Raw genomic sequence first — 14,014 nt, 5'->3', positions numbered from 1 at the left:
AGACCATTCTTCCTGCAGAGTGTTGAACGGGGGTCTTTGTACCCTGCAGATGTAGTATGTTGATTTCTTAGGAGCATTCAATTCACGGGATGAATACTGGTAGACGGTCACTGGGGTTTCGCACAGAACTGACATACCTCTTGGCCGAACCGAGGTCTGATTTTCAACCATGGTTGTTGAAGTTGATGTTGGATCCTCATCATCGGTAGAGTATGTCACGACGGGAATTCCGATAGGTATCTCCGTTGAGGAAGTATATGATGCAGTTGCTTGTTCATCATCATCATCTTGGCACGCGTTGCGTTTCTCCTCCGCTTGACGATAAACTCTCTTAACTCTAGCCATTGTTGAACGGGTGTTCTTTTTTTTCCAACGAATGCTGCATGTAAAGTGCAGAGTTTTATCTCTGTATTTAAAGTAAACACTAAGGCACGCCCTATAGTTTTCATTGGGTTATTCAAGGTTTAACAATGCTTACAAACACACCCCCTCTATTTTTAATTGGTGCTGATGCCAAACAGTTTCCGATAATACCATATTTGTCTTGTTCTATTTATAACAAACACACCCCTGTGTTTTAATTGACTCATTTAAGGTATTGCCCCTAATGACGACAACCAATCAGCATCCACTGTTACGCCCCCCTTGGACACACCACCTGCTTGACCACGTGACCTCCTGCCCACATGGCAACCACATGGCGCCCATATGGCGCCCACCGGAAATCCCGCCCTCACCGGAAGTCCCACCCACCTGTCAAAAAGTTTGATGAAAGGGTGTACTTAAATTCTCTCTCTCCCACACTAAAATGTCAGGTGTTTCAGTTTCATTGTCCAACCCCTGTAGATCAGCTTGTGTGATTGAAGTCTATTGAACTGTCAAAGCTAATCTAATTTAAGAAATCACGTAGCCTACGTCCTTCATTGAAAAAAATAAATAAAACTGAGTGGGTGTCTGCAGGATATAAAAATAGCCAAATAAAGTCAGGAATCATGTCTGTGTAACGCAGGGACAATGAATTTCAGGAGGCAAGTGGAAATATTTAGTCTTATATCGAATTATCACCATAAAACAGCAAATATAAGATATCTGTGTTTCGGGGTACAAGAAAAGAGGCTCTTGTTCGGCTGCTTGTTCTATTTCATATAGGCTTCGCCCTTTAAGGCTATAGCTAGTGGATTTACCACTTTGCGCGCAGCACAGAAAACTTTAGTCCACGCCCACCTGCTGTCTTCCTCTGGGGGAGAAGCAACGGCGGCTAGCAATTTTCTCCCTGCTAGAAGGGGAATTCCCCATAGCAGACCAATGCTCCCTCGATGAGACATTGGGCATCTTCGATGCTGGGCGGGAATCGCACGATTCCGCCCCGGAGACAGCAACTGATATCTCCACTCCCTTCCTCCGGACGGAGGATGCGGAGGCAGATGCATAACCAGTCCAAGCTCAGGGCCTCCCGATGTCAGCGACCACCCCACTTCCGGCGATTGGCGCACTTCTTACCCAATGCCGGATATCATTGCTAAAGTAGCTAATGCTAAAGGTGTCCCTGTTCCCGCGCCTTTAGCCCAGCATCCGACTGATGACCTGGCGGAAAAAGTTGCCCCAGCTCATCCAACTCGCCGAGATCTGGTTTGGCCCCGTTTCCCTGCGGTAACTGCTTACCTGTCGGGAGCGGCGGCCGAGCCGCTTCACCCTGATGGGTGTGAAGGTGGAGACACCGGTCTCCACCTTCACACCCATCACGAGGGTGGAGTCCCTGATGGATCAGGGATTTCCCCCAGTTCCTGCGTTGGAGCCCAGTCTGTCGGCAGATTTTGGGGATAGGTCGGCAAGGAGCATCGGACGACGGCCTGTGCCCCCCTCCCCCAGCGATTAGATCACGGCCAGGCTGACAGATCGCTCCCACCAGTGTGCCGCTCAGTTCGCTGCGTCAACAAACAACACCGGGTTCTTAGCCTACTCCATCTCCAAGAAGGCTCAGGAGATGGAGCTGAAACTGGAAGATGTGGAGGAATTCTGCAATTTTGCGGACACCATCCTTAACATCTGTGTGGCATCGGCTGTGTGCTCCTCCCACATCGCTGCCTGGCAGACCTTGCTACAGCGACAGATATGGCTTCGGCTGTCCTCCTCCATTCCCAATGACTTTAAAAGAGAGTTACTGGAGGGACCGATCAGTCCGGATGGGCTGTTCGGGCCTCATTTCCAGTCTGTGCTGGGGAAGATGCAGACCTCTCAAGAGGAGCTTGAACTTGAACTCAGGAGACATGGGTCTCTTAGTCGCTCCGGCGTCCGTTCCTCCCATACCACCGGTCGATGACGCTCCATGGCTCTGTCGTGGCTCCCCAAGTTCCTCCGCCCACTGCTCCTTCTACTCAGCCACAGCAGCATCGCAGAGGTCGGCAGTTTGCATGCACCCTGGTCCAACCCTCCACAGGAGTCACGGTGGAGATTTAAGAAATTACTGGTGGGGGGGATGTGTAAAACATTGGTTACCTCCGATCAGAATGCGAATCGGGTAACGGCGCTAGGGGCTCTAGCCTGGCTCGTATCCATGAGCACCATGGCACGACAGATAAATCCGCGCCCGCTCTCAGAGCACTAGTCAGAGTGGGGGCGCGTATGTTCCCTGGACAGGTGGATGGACAGATTGATCAGCAGATGTTACACGCTGCAGTTCCTGTCACACCCCCGACCGTTCAGAGGGATTTTGGAGACAGTCCTGTCCTCCCCGGAGCAGAGCTCCGCTCTTATGTCAGAACTGCTGGAACTCCTGATAAAAAACGTCATTTCCATGGTTCCTCACGGGGAGGAAAACACAGGGTTTTATTCTCAATATTTTCTGGTTCCCAAGAAAACAGGAGGAATGAGACCGATTCTCGATCTGTCCCTGTCCAACAAAGCGATCATGGAGAGACGTTTCCACATGCTGACAGTCAGACAGGTGATGGAGAACGTTCGCCAGAACGATTGGTTCACCTCCATAGATCTGAAGGATGCTTATTTTCTCATCCCCATCATCCCGAAACACCGCAAATATCTGCGTTACGCTTATCAGGGGATCTCATATTAGTACAACCGCCTGCCGTTCGATTACTCTCTCGCCCCACGCACGTGTGTGAAGATGGCGTTGCAGCCGCTGCGCTCGGCAGGGATGAGAATCCTCTTTTATCTGGACAACCTGCTTTTGCTGGCTCGGTCCAGAGAGGAAGCGGCGGTACAGACAAAGGCGTTCTGACAGTCCTGGGGTTTCCATAAACTGACAAAAAAGCTGTTTTCCCATCCCGTATGATCGTTTATCTGGGGGTGGAGTTCAACTCAGCCACAATGAGAGTCCGGCTCTCACAGCCAAGAGCAGACGCGCTGTCAGCGCTTCTCCGCCATGTCAATCCTCACAGCGTAGTGACAGCTCTGTCACTTATGCGATTACTGGGAATGATGTCAGCGGCTCACGTGGTTGTTCCGCTGGGTCTGCTCCATATGAGACATCTTCAGAGATGGTTCATCTGCCTGCGCATAAATCCTGTGTGTCAGAAGAGGCGGATGATCTCAGTCCCTCCTTCAGTGGGACCCGACCTGGCCCATTGGGGTAATCCCCGCATCGTCAAAGGGAGTTCCCCTTAGCAGACCTGCATCACACGTCTCACGTGATGCAGTTCACAGACGCATCCCTGTCGGGATGGGGAGGGACGTGTCAGTCTCAGGCGGTGGGAACACAGTGGCCAGACCACATGTCTCTCCACATAAACGTTCTGGAGCTTCTCACAGTGTGGAAGGTGACACAGCATTTTGCTCCTCTGCTGCAGGATCAGCATGTTCTGATCCACACAGACAACAGAGTGGTAGCAGCCTACATAAATCGCCAGGGGGGTGTGCGCTTGGCTCAGCTGCTAAACATTTCCAGAAGGCTGCTGCGCTGGGCACGCATGAACGTGCTCTCCATCAGAGCAGTTCCCCGGCGTCCTGAACAGAGGAGCGGACATCATGTCCAGAGGTGGTCCTCGTCCCGGGGACTGGAGTCTCCACCCCGAGCTGATTGTTCAGATCTGGAGCAGATTTGAGAAAGCGGCAGTGGAGCTTTTCGCCACACAGGAAAACGCACAATGCCAGTTGTGGTTCTCACTGAGCCCACGGGAGGATACACCGTTAGGAGTGGACGCCTTTGCTCACAGCCTGCTGATCCCGCGGCTCCTGGATCGAGTCCTAGAGGAACAGCTCTCAGTGATTCTTGTAGCCCCCGAGCGCAAAAGCGCGCCATGGTTTCTGAGCCTGCAGCAGCTGGTGTCAGGTCGCCCATGGCAGCTGCCATGGAGAGAGGATGCACTCCTCCAGGCAGGAGGGGCGATCAGGAGCGTCCCAGAGTTAGGTCAGCGTCTCTGGGTCTGTCCGCTGAACGGGAGCGCTTAGAGAGGCTGGGTCTCCCGCATGATCCAGGGCGCACGAGCCGCCTCTACCACAGCGTCATATGCATCAAAGTGGGCAGCTTTTCAGCACTAGTGCGCAGAGAAAGACGTGGAGCCCTTTTCATGTTCATTAGGCTGCGTGCTGTCATTCCTCCAGCAGCTGATGAACAGAAATTTAGCTTTCAGCACCATTAAAACATATGCTGCAGCTATTTCCTCCTGTCATGAGGGTTTTGGTGACAGAATGGTTTTTAACCACCCGCTGATGAAGCGTTTTCTGCGGGGTGTATGTAGACACAGACCCGTGTCACGCCCCCTAGTCCCTCAGTGGGATTTAGCACTCGTCCTGTGCGCACTGGTTAAAGCCCCATTTGAGCCCTTAGATCAGGCTCCACTTAAAATTCTGTCTTTTAAAACAGCCCTGCTGTTAGCTCTGACATCTGCAGAGAGAGTGAACGATTTATCTGTGCTCTCTGTCGCTCCTTCATGTCTCAGAATACGAGCCGATTGCAGCTCAGCTGTGCTAACCCCGCTTTTATACCTAAAAGCATCACGAGTTCGTTCAGATCGAATGTGATAACTCTGGATAGCTTTTATCCTCCTCCTCATAACTCTGAAGAGGAGGCCACCTCTCATCTCCTCTGTCCCGTGCACGTGCTTTCACGTTATGTAGCGCGCACGGCTGCACCTCGTCGCTCCCAGCGTCTGTTCGTGCATTACAGAGAAAACTCTGCAGGACGTCCTCTATCTGTCCAGCGCCTCTCACATTGGCTGTGTGAGGCTATTTCAGAGGCTTATATTTCCTCTGGATTGGATCCTCCAGAGAATCTCAGAGCTCATTCAATCAGGGGGATTTCATCCTCCACGGCTCTGCATGGAGGAATGACAGTGGAGGACATTTGCACAGCAGCCTCACGGTCATCTCCATGTTCATTTATTCGTTTCTACCTGTGAGATGTCAGGTTTCTCCATGACTCATTCTGTTCTCAGGGTTCTGACAGAAGGATTATTATTTCATTGTGTTTATTATTGAGTCACTCTTCCTGCATGCAGACACAGGGTGCCATAATATTTATTATCAGCCACGGTTTGTGACTTCTGCTGTTATTGTCACTGCGGCTGTAATTTATTAAGCCTCCGTGTGAACAGAGGTTATTCTCCTCTGTTGTGTTGTCTCTGGCACATGAGGTTATGATGCTGCATCATTACGCATGATCCAGTTGCTGATCTGTCTCCACGTTCCCGCCTGGAGATTTTTTGACCTGCTCTGCTCATTGTTACACTGTTACAGTTCGTAACCTTCGTTTTCCTATTTACAGCAGCAGGTCTGTTATCTCAGCCTTTTACCTGACCAGAGATATTCTTCTCTGTTCATTGTGATGCGCAGGACGCTTGGAGTGCGTAATTACGCATTCAGAAGGCTGAGTTTGGTTTCATTTATGCGAGCAGATGTTTCAGTTGTGGTCTGGATGGACCCAGTGAGGCATAGACTACATCCTGCTTCGCCTTTAACCCACTAGCAATAGCCTTTAAAGGGCGAAGCCTATACGAAATAGAATGTTGGTTACGTACTGTAACCCCAGATTATATGAGTATAGGCGCAGCCCTTTAAGCTCTGGGCCTCACTGGTTCCTGAATGGCTGAAGAAAAAGCTATTTGGGAGCCGTTTGTCCGGTCTCACCATAATTTATATGGACTGGGGTGGGGCCCACACAGCAGGTGGGCGTGGACTAAAGTTTTCAGTGCTGCGCTGCGCGCAAAGGGATAAGCTCATAAAGGGCTGCACCTATACTCATAAAATCTGGGGTTACAGTACGTAACCCACGTTCTGTTATTTTCTTTCTTTTTTTTATTTTATTTAATGTAGGGCAATAACACTTATGCCTACGAAAAGAGAAAAACTTGGTCTTTAATTTGATAGGCTATTTGTATGAATAGGATTATGTGTTTTTGACGTTACTGGAATGGAATGATGGAAGGATTTTCTGGCGAAAATACTGTTGCCCTCTGTACTGGCAGGGGCACTCGGGTTATGCAGGTTTTTGTCTGGCCTATTTAATACGGTCTGTAATATAAACACTAAGTAGTTGGTTTTATGTACAACTTGCTGAAGCCAGCACAGACTGAGGAGAGAACTGGCCACAAAGTGCTGTAAAATAATGCTTGGGAGTAAGATATAAACACTTGTGGTGAAAATTGAAAATGCTAGCATAGCCTATTCAGCACCATTAGCTTAACAAGAAAAAATTGTATGTCCTGTGAAAATGCAGTGTGTATGCTGTAAGCTGAATTTTGTAGCTGAAAACTGGCAGATAAAAGCTGGTGCCTTCAAAGAAATTCCTTCACTGTGAGCACCAGCAATGTCTGAAGATAAATCTGCACAAGCCTCATGTCTCTACCTCGAACGGTTTACGAGAGGCGGCATTTCGAAAACGTGAGTTTAAAGATTTTTTGCTCTGACTTTTTTTTGAAATTCCTATAGGTGGACCTATTCAAGGTGTGTTGACTTTGGATTGCTTTGGGGCATGTTGCTGGAAAACTGCTTGTCCCACGTCTATGAGAATGAAATTTTCTTAATTGCGAAAGAGATTCCTACGTTTTGATGTATAATTTGTATAGGTCAAGTGAAAATTGGGCGAGTGAGGAGAGTTTGTTCGTCCTTTCTCAGGTTATTCAAAAAGTTAGTGTACACTCTAGCAACTGATGAATTCAGTGATTGGATTACATTACAAAACTGAAAATCTGAAAAAGTGTAATAAAGGTTTAACCAAAATTGTTGAAAAACTGTAAAAGATTTTAAAAAGTTGAATAATACAAAAATAGCAGAAGGTTGTGAAAGCATTTTGAATGCTGTTTCTAGCTGAAAGTATGCAGAAGTAGTTAAATGGCAAAAACAGTGACATTTTAGTGGAATTTTTGTCGTTTTCCATTAACTTCAATAGGAGCAAAAAAAAACATAAAAAGCTGAATATTTTTAAGTATAAAAGGTATAAATACCAAATGTCATTGCTGGAATGTCCTGAAAGGGCTGAATATTTTTAAAGTTGAGCTGTTGAAATGGCACAAAGTATGCAGGAGTAGAAGGAGTGTGCTTTTGTGTAAAATCTAATGTCCTTATCAGTGGAAGCAAAATGGTGAATGCCGAACTACTGCTTCAGCATTAGGCTCTAAACGTGTTTCTGTAGCTGGCGGATTTCTTCCCGGAGAGTATTGTTTTCCTCCAACACCAAATCCATCACTGGACGGTCTGAGGGAGAGGCATAGTCGTGTTCCTTCAGGATGATTACAGTTCAATTATCTGTTGTGTTATCCTCCTCTCTGCTGTCATCTTGCGGCAGTGTTTGCCTTCTCTCCCATATACCCGGTCTTGGAATTGGAAGGAAATATTTCTGAGGCTCGCTCTTGAATACCCTCAGGTTTATAATGCTGGTTACACATGTAAGTGTGAGCTTTTATGGGAAAGTTTTCCCTGTTGATAGCTACAATCTATTGTCTTCTTAACTCCTCATCAGGAAAATGGAAAAAAACAAGTACTCTATTGTACCTTGCTCTAGCTGAAGCAGCTACCGCTAAAAGAAATAGGGTGCAGGGTTCCACCAGAAGTGATCGAAATGGCTGATATCTAAACGGAAGTAGGATTTTCAGTCCTTGCTCTAGCTGAAGCAGCTACCGCTAAAAGAAATAGGGTGCAGGGTTCCACCAGAAGTGATCGAAATGGCTGATATCTAAACGGAAGTACGATTTTCAGTGTTAGCAATTCCTCAGAACACTTTTTCTACTTCTGCTCCATTAAAAGTGTTGTGACCTTTGCAATCTTCTTGTGGAACAGTAGCAGCTTGGCAACAAACAAAACGTCTCTTCAGTGAGTCGTAAATACTGCTGAACCCATCATCAATACAAACCCACCCTGGAAGACATCTACATCTCATGGAAGGCATTAAGAAGCACCAGGAATTGTTGCCATCCAGCACACAAACAGTTAGATTTTCCCCGCATCAGGTAGGAGATACAGGTCCATTAATGCATGGACGACATAACGGGTTGTTTCATGGCATTAGTGGCCTTTATTTTGTTAGTTGACTGACAGGGAGCTGGGTGGACAGAGAGGGAAAGACATGCAGCAAACGACAACAGGGTGGGACTTGAACGAGTGACTTCTGCATTGAGGAGCAAAGGCAATGCGGTGGCGGTTTTTCCCATGTGCCTCTGGCTAACAGTTTTTGTCCAAAAGCCTTTGCCACTCAGAACTGTGCAGGACCACTTAAATGTCTTTATGAAGACAGAATTGAATAGAAATATCCTTTATTGTCCCACAGTGGGGAAATTCAAGTGTACCAGCAACAAAGTGAAAGGCAAATGAAAGCATGCAGATACACACATAGGTAAAAAATTATTAAAACAAAAACAATACCTGTACAGTAAATCTACAGCATTACAAAAAACTTTAGTTATTAGAAATGGCATGACTCAGATTAAATGGAAAGTGAAACTCAGTAGGGTGATTTTGAAAATGTACAAAACCTGCATGCATAAAAAACATACGAAAGACCTTAAAAGAAATGGAAAAACTTCATTGAATGAACTCTCCAATTCTACAACACATTCATGCATGAGGTGGAAGACGGGGTACAACAATTAGGTTATTTTTGCTATAGTCATTGAGTCTCTTACCACCTGCACTGGGTTGAGGAGGCATTCTAGAACAGAGCTGGCCTTCCTAATGAAATTATCCAACCACTTCCTCTTAGCTCTAGCTGAACATCTGCACCAACAAACTACACTATAGAAGAGGGCTGATACCACCATAGACTCTAAAAAGGTCTTAAGGAGCCACCCCCTGAACTCCAAAAGATTTAATTATTGAGCAGTAGTCTGCCCTGACCCTCTCTTCAAATTGCTATGACTCCAGTCCAGATATATTGTTCAGGGAAACACCCAGGTACCTATAAAAGTCCACTATCTCAATGTCAGTTCCCTGGATGTTTACCAGTGTCAGTGTGGTGGGTCCAAAATCCATCTCCAGCTTCTTAGCTTTTCAGAATCAGCTTTATTGCCAAGTTTGTGACGCAAAAGAAGAATTTACCTTCGGTACACCTAGCTCTCAGTGTTTATTTGTTTTTTTATATATATTAGTGAAAATAAAAAATATATTTTTAAATGTATGTATACACAAGCGACTTTACAAGAGAATATAATGTGGGATCAGTCCAAATATGCATAGTGTTGTTCTGGAACTCTGACTGTCAAGTGTTTATTAGAGGAACAGCCTATGGGGAGAAACTTTCTGTGGCGGCTGGTTTCAGCACATGGCGCTCTGTAGCGCTGATCTGAAGCTAAAAGCGTTGATCAGGAGGTAGTTCTGCTGGCATCAGTTGACAAACTCCTGTGTCCACTGACTGTGCTCTGAGTCGTCCTCACCTGTGATGAGCCCGACTATGGCAGTCATCTGACCAAAAACATTTGTAGATTGCAACCTAGGGAGTTGATGGAGAAGTGTGCAATGTAAAAGGTGACAGGAGCGCTGCCACCACAATTCTCTGTGGGGGCCCCATACTTCAGACCAGCCTATCAGAGACATGGTGTAGTGTCCTCACCTACTGCAAGTGTCCATTGAGGTAGTCCAGTCCAGTCCTGGGACAGATGGTGGGCCACTTGTGACAGCTCTAGATTGCCCTTCAGAAGTCCAGGCTGGATGGCATAATCAAAGAATATGATCTTCACGTTTGCTTCCAGGCTTCTCCACGTGGGCTAAAGCGTGGTCCAGGAGGTAGATGATGGCCATCATCTACCCCCGTGCCATGCTGAGAGGTTAAATGCATCAGATCCATTGAAGACCTCACCAGGAGGCGAGGTTGGTGAGGACCAACCTCTCGAGGGTCTTCATCAGATTCAATTCAGTGCTACTGGCCTGTAGCTGCTGAGGTCCCTTGCATGTACAGGCACTGATAACACATTGGAAGTCTTCCACAGCTGTTGTATTTTTCCCAGCTTTAGGCTTATGTTGAAAATGTATTCCATGGCTGCGGTGCTGGTGGTGTAGGGGTTAAACGTGCAATCATAAATAGAGGCTATAGTCCTCGATGCGGCCATCTTGGGTTCTGGTCCCGGACCCAGCGATCTTTGCCAAATGTCTTCCCCCCTCTCTCCCCCTCTTTCCTTTCTGCCTACTGTTGAAAAATGAAAAACAAAGGCCTCTAGTGCCAAAAAGTCTTAAAAAAAAGAAAGAAAATGTATTCCATGATGCTGGGGGAGGGGTGAGTGTCTTATCAAACATGTTCAAGAACTGATTCAGCTTTTTCACCCACCCTATATTTCCTACAGCCTCAGTTTGGTTTGTGGCCTGAAACTTTCCGGCTTTTCCAACCCCTACTGGTGTGGTTCTACTGCAGCTGGTCCTCTATCATCTTTTTCATTTTTTTAACCGTTTTTCTTTCTCAGTTCCTTCTGTACAGCTCTCAGCTCCTCATTTTTTTCTGATCTAAAGGCCTTTGTCTTCTTGAAGAAAGCCTTTATTTCAGAGTTGATCCAGGCCTTGTTAGTGGAGAAACGCCATACTTTCATGAGGGGCGTGGTGTTGTCCACACAGAAGTTAATGTAGTCCATGATGCTGTCAATGTTCTCCAAATGAGAAGAGTTCTTCCCACACAGTGGAGTTAAAACAGCTTCTTCCGTCTCCTCGGACTCTCTCTTCATTGTTTTTGGCACAGCTCTCTGTGTACAAGCGATTTATAGATATATATAAAGGTATAAGGCCCTTTGTTTCGGTGTTTAGCAATTTATAAGCCTTTCAAACTTTTTCCACATGAGCAATTTATCTCAGCTGTTGGAACTGTGGTCTCTATTAATAGTTAAGTGGTCTCTATTAATTACATTTTTGTTTGGCATGCTAGCCAGCAAAATGACAACAAAAGTTAGGAGAAAGCACCATAGTATGACTGCGAGAGAGATGAAGCATGTGTCTTGTAGTACAAATAGGTGATGAAATATGTGGAATAAAAACCCACAAATCTCAAAGTCCATTTGAAAAGTGCTCAGAAGAGGGCTAGTTGCGAGTACCTTGACAAGGTAGCCTCTCTGAATAGTTGTTGTGAAAAAGTAGTATTCCATCATTTTTCACCAAACGTTCTAGAACTTTCTAGTTGACCGATATAACTCCTGTGCGTTGTCTTCTCAGCTGGTAATGGAAGTCTTGGTGCATTACTGCAACCTACTGGGCTGTTCCACATCAACTATACAGTGGCATGACAGAAAAAAGCAAAGGCTGTTGTGAACATGCAAGCTAGTAAGCAGGGACACCGAAGACAGCGGATTAACGGCTATGGCACATTCACTGGCAGGGAAGAAGCATCATTATGCTTTACATTGACTATGACCTGCCCATACTTGGACTACAAACTTGGTTCTTAAATCATTAGCACAGACATTAACGCAGCTGCAGAACATTGCAATCTTAAGCATGAACTGTGTATGCACTGTGTGGGGGAAGGGTGTAAGCAGTGTGTACTTGAGCGTTCAGACATCCAGCCTGGCTTTGATTGGTTGTTTCTGACCAGGAGCGGTGTATTTCTGCAAATGGCAGTTGGACCATTTGGAGGAGCTAGATTTTTTTTTCACATATTTGTCTAATATTGTACTGTCAGGACCTAGTGACAGTGTTAAAAAAAAAGTTAACAAAAATACATGTTTACAAAAGTTAGGTATTGCAGCTTTAAAGTCCCAGCATTACCATAAATTATTGCTGTCATCTCTGTGTACTATTTGTCACATTTCAGCTTAGTAACGATTGTCCCCTACCTTTAAAAAGTATTTTTAGTTTCTTTTACGTTGCCAAATGGTACAAACAATTTCTGAGGATCTGTTTTCTTTCCTGTTTCAGCCTGCAGTGTTTGTACTGTGAAAAGATATTCCGAGATAAAACCACACTAAAGGATCATATGAGGAAGAAAGCTCATCGTCGCATCAATGCCAACAACCATGAATATGACCGCTTCTATGTCATCAACTACCTGGTAAATAAAAAGACTTTCATTGAGAAGGCTACAATATTATAGGCTTTGAAAAGACTTTTTGACTTTTGTTGAGATGGACAACATCTCCCAGCCTTCCACTTGTATGTTTCTCCCCAACTCTTTGGTAATCCTTCCTTGGACCAATTTCATTCGTTCTGACCACTCCAGTCTAAAGAAAATCCAGAAAAAGCAGTAATTGATGTGCTGGGTGATTCATAGTCATTATTAAGCTGTCTCCATATGGTATATATTTACATTCCTTGTGTTTAACTTGACAAAAAATGTTTTTTCCTTCACTAGTCAGGTTTAACAATGTTATGGATGAGTCACACAGGCTACCCTCTCAAACTATCTATCCATCCATTGTCTTCTGCTTATCACAGATCTGGTCACAGGGGTACATGGGTGCTTGGGGGAAATCCAGACATCCCTCTGAATCCCCCTGAATGATGTCAAAAGTCTTGCTGGGCAAAGGCTTCCCAAAGCCAAAAGCTATAAATTATCCAGTTCTAAATGTAGCCAGTTTTTGGTCTTCCCTTGGGGGTCCTCTTAGTAAATCATGGCTAGAAAACTTCCAAACAAAGGTGTCCAGGAGGTATCGTGATTAGATCCCCAATATTTATGTTTTGATGCTTATAGGCAGCACATCTACTTGGAGCTACCACCAGTTCAAAGAGCACATCACTCTCTTTAAATTCAGCCTCATGTATCCAGGATCTCATTGTCTCAGTCATGGTCCATAATTTATGAATACATGTTAGGTTCTGAATATAGACAGAAGTAAATAGAAAGCTTTGCTTTCTGACTCAGCTCTGTTTTCACCACAACACACCAGAGCCGTGCCTGCATTATTGTTGATGCAGCCCCAATCCAAAAACTATGGCCTCAGATTTGGAGAAGCTAATTCTCCTCCAAGCAGCTTCACACTGAGCTGCAAACCGCTTCTATGAATGCTTAAGGTCATGGCCTGAAGAAGCTGACAGAACCACATCATCTCCAAAAAGCAAGACCCTGTGGTTCTTTCCATGACTACACCTTATGATCCTGTCCATTAACACTACAAAGAGGTTCAGGGACAAGAGGGGCACCCTTGGTGGAGTTCAACGCACACTCTTAACAAGTTCGACTTTGTGCTGAAAATGTGGACACAGCTCCTGCTTTGGAAATACAAGGATCTGATAGCCCTTAAAGGCCAACCAAATTACCCCATACTTTGGAGAAGGTTGGCCCCTTTCTTACAAACTGGGTCCACAACTTCAGTCTGCCACTCTTACAGTGTTTTCCTAGTCCAGCATGCGAAAGAGGCATGACAACCATGGCGGCTTGACTAACTCCAGTATGTGGGAGTCCTAAGTCACTTTACCGATGTGGGAATTTCTATTATCTCGCTTCCTGACTTGTTCCTGCTATTGCTAGTTAGCCAACTGCAAAGAAGAGAAACCTACACAATATGAAATTTTGCAACTGCTATTGTAACTGTGTATTCATACAGATATTTCAACTTAACCTCTGTATCTGCCTTGTGGGAAAAGCAACTCAACTCACAGTTTCCCTCCCTGCAATGAACTTTGAATGAAACAATTGCTCAATAGCCAAGCACCA

At 45.6% G+C, this 14,014-nt stretch overlaps 1 protein-coding gene across 1 annotated transcript in view; it reads left to right on the top strand.

The window, feature by feature from the left end:
- Positions 1–14,014, top strand: part of znf277 (zinc finger protein 277) — a 54,845-nt gene that overhangs the window by 36,812 nt on the left and 4,019 nt on the right. Inside the window, exon 7 of the mRNA XM_047348842.1 lies at positions 12,280–12,412. Within this exon, the coding sequence (XP_047204798.1) occupies positions 12,280–12,412 (133 nt within the window). The remainder of the gene's footprint in view (positions 1–12,279; positions 12,413–14,014) is intronic.

Source organism: Girardinichthys multiradiatus, chromosome 2, assembly GCF_021462225.1.
Source record: "Girardinichthys multiradiatus isolate DD_20200921_A chromosome 2, DD_fGirMul_XY1, whole genome shotgun sequence".
In the NCBI taxonomy this organism is placed as follows: Eukaryota; Metazoa; Chordata; class Actinopteri; order Cyprinodontiformes; family Goodeidae; genus Girardinichthys; species Girardinichthys multiradiatus.
The sequence above is the reverse complement of the archived record's forward strand: the minus strand, read 5'-3'. Positions and strand labels throughout refer to the sequence as shown.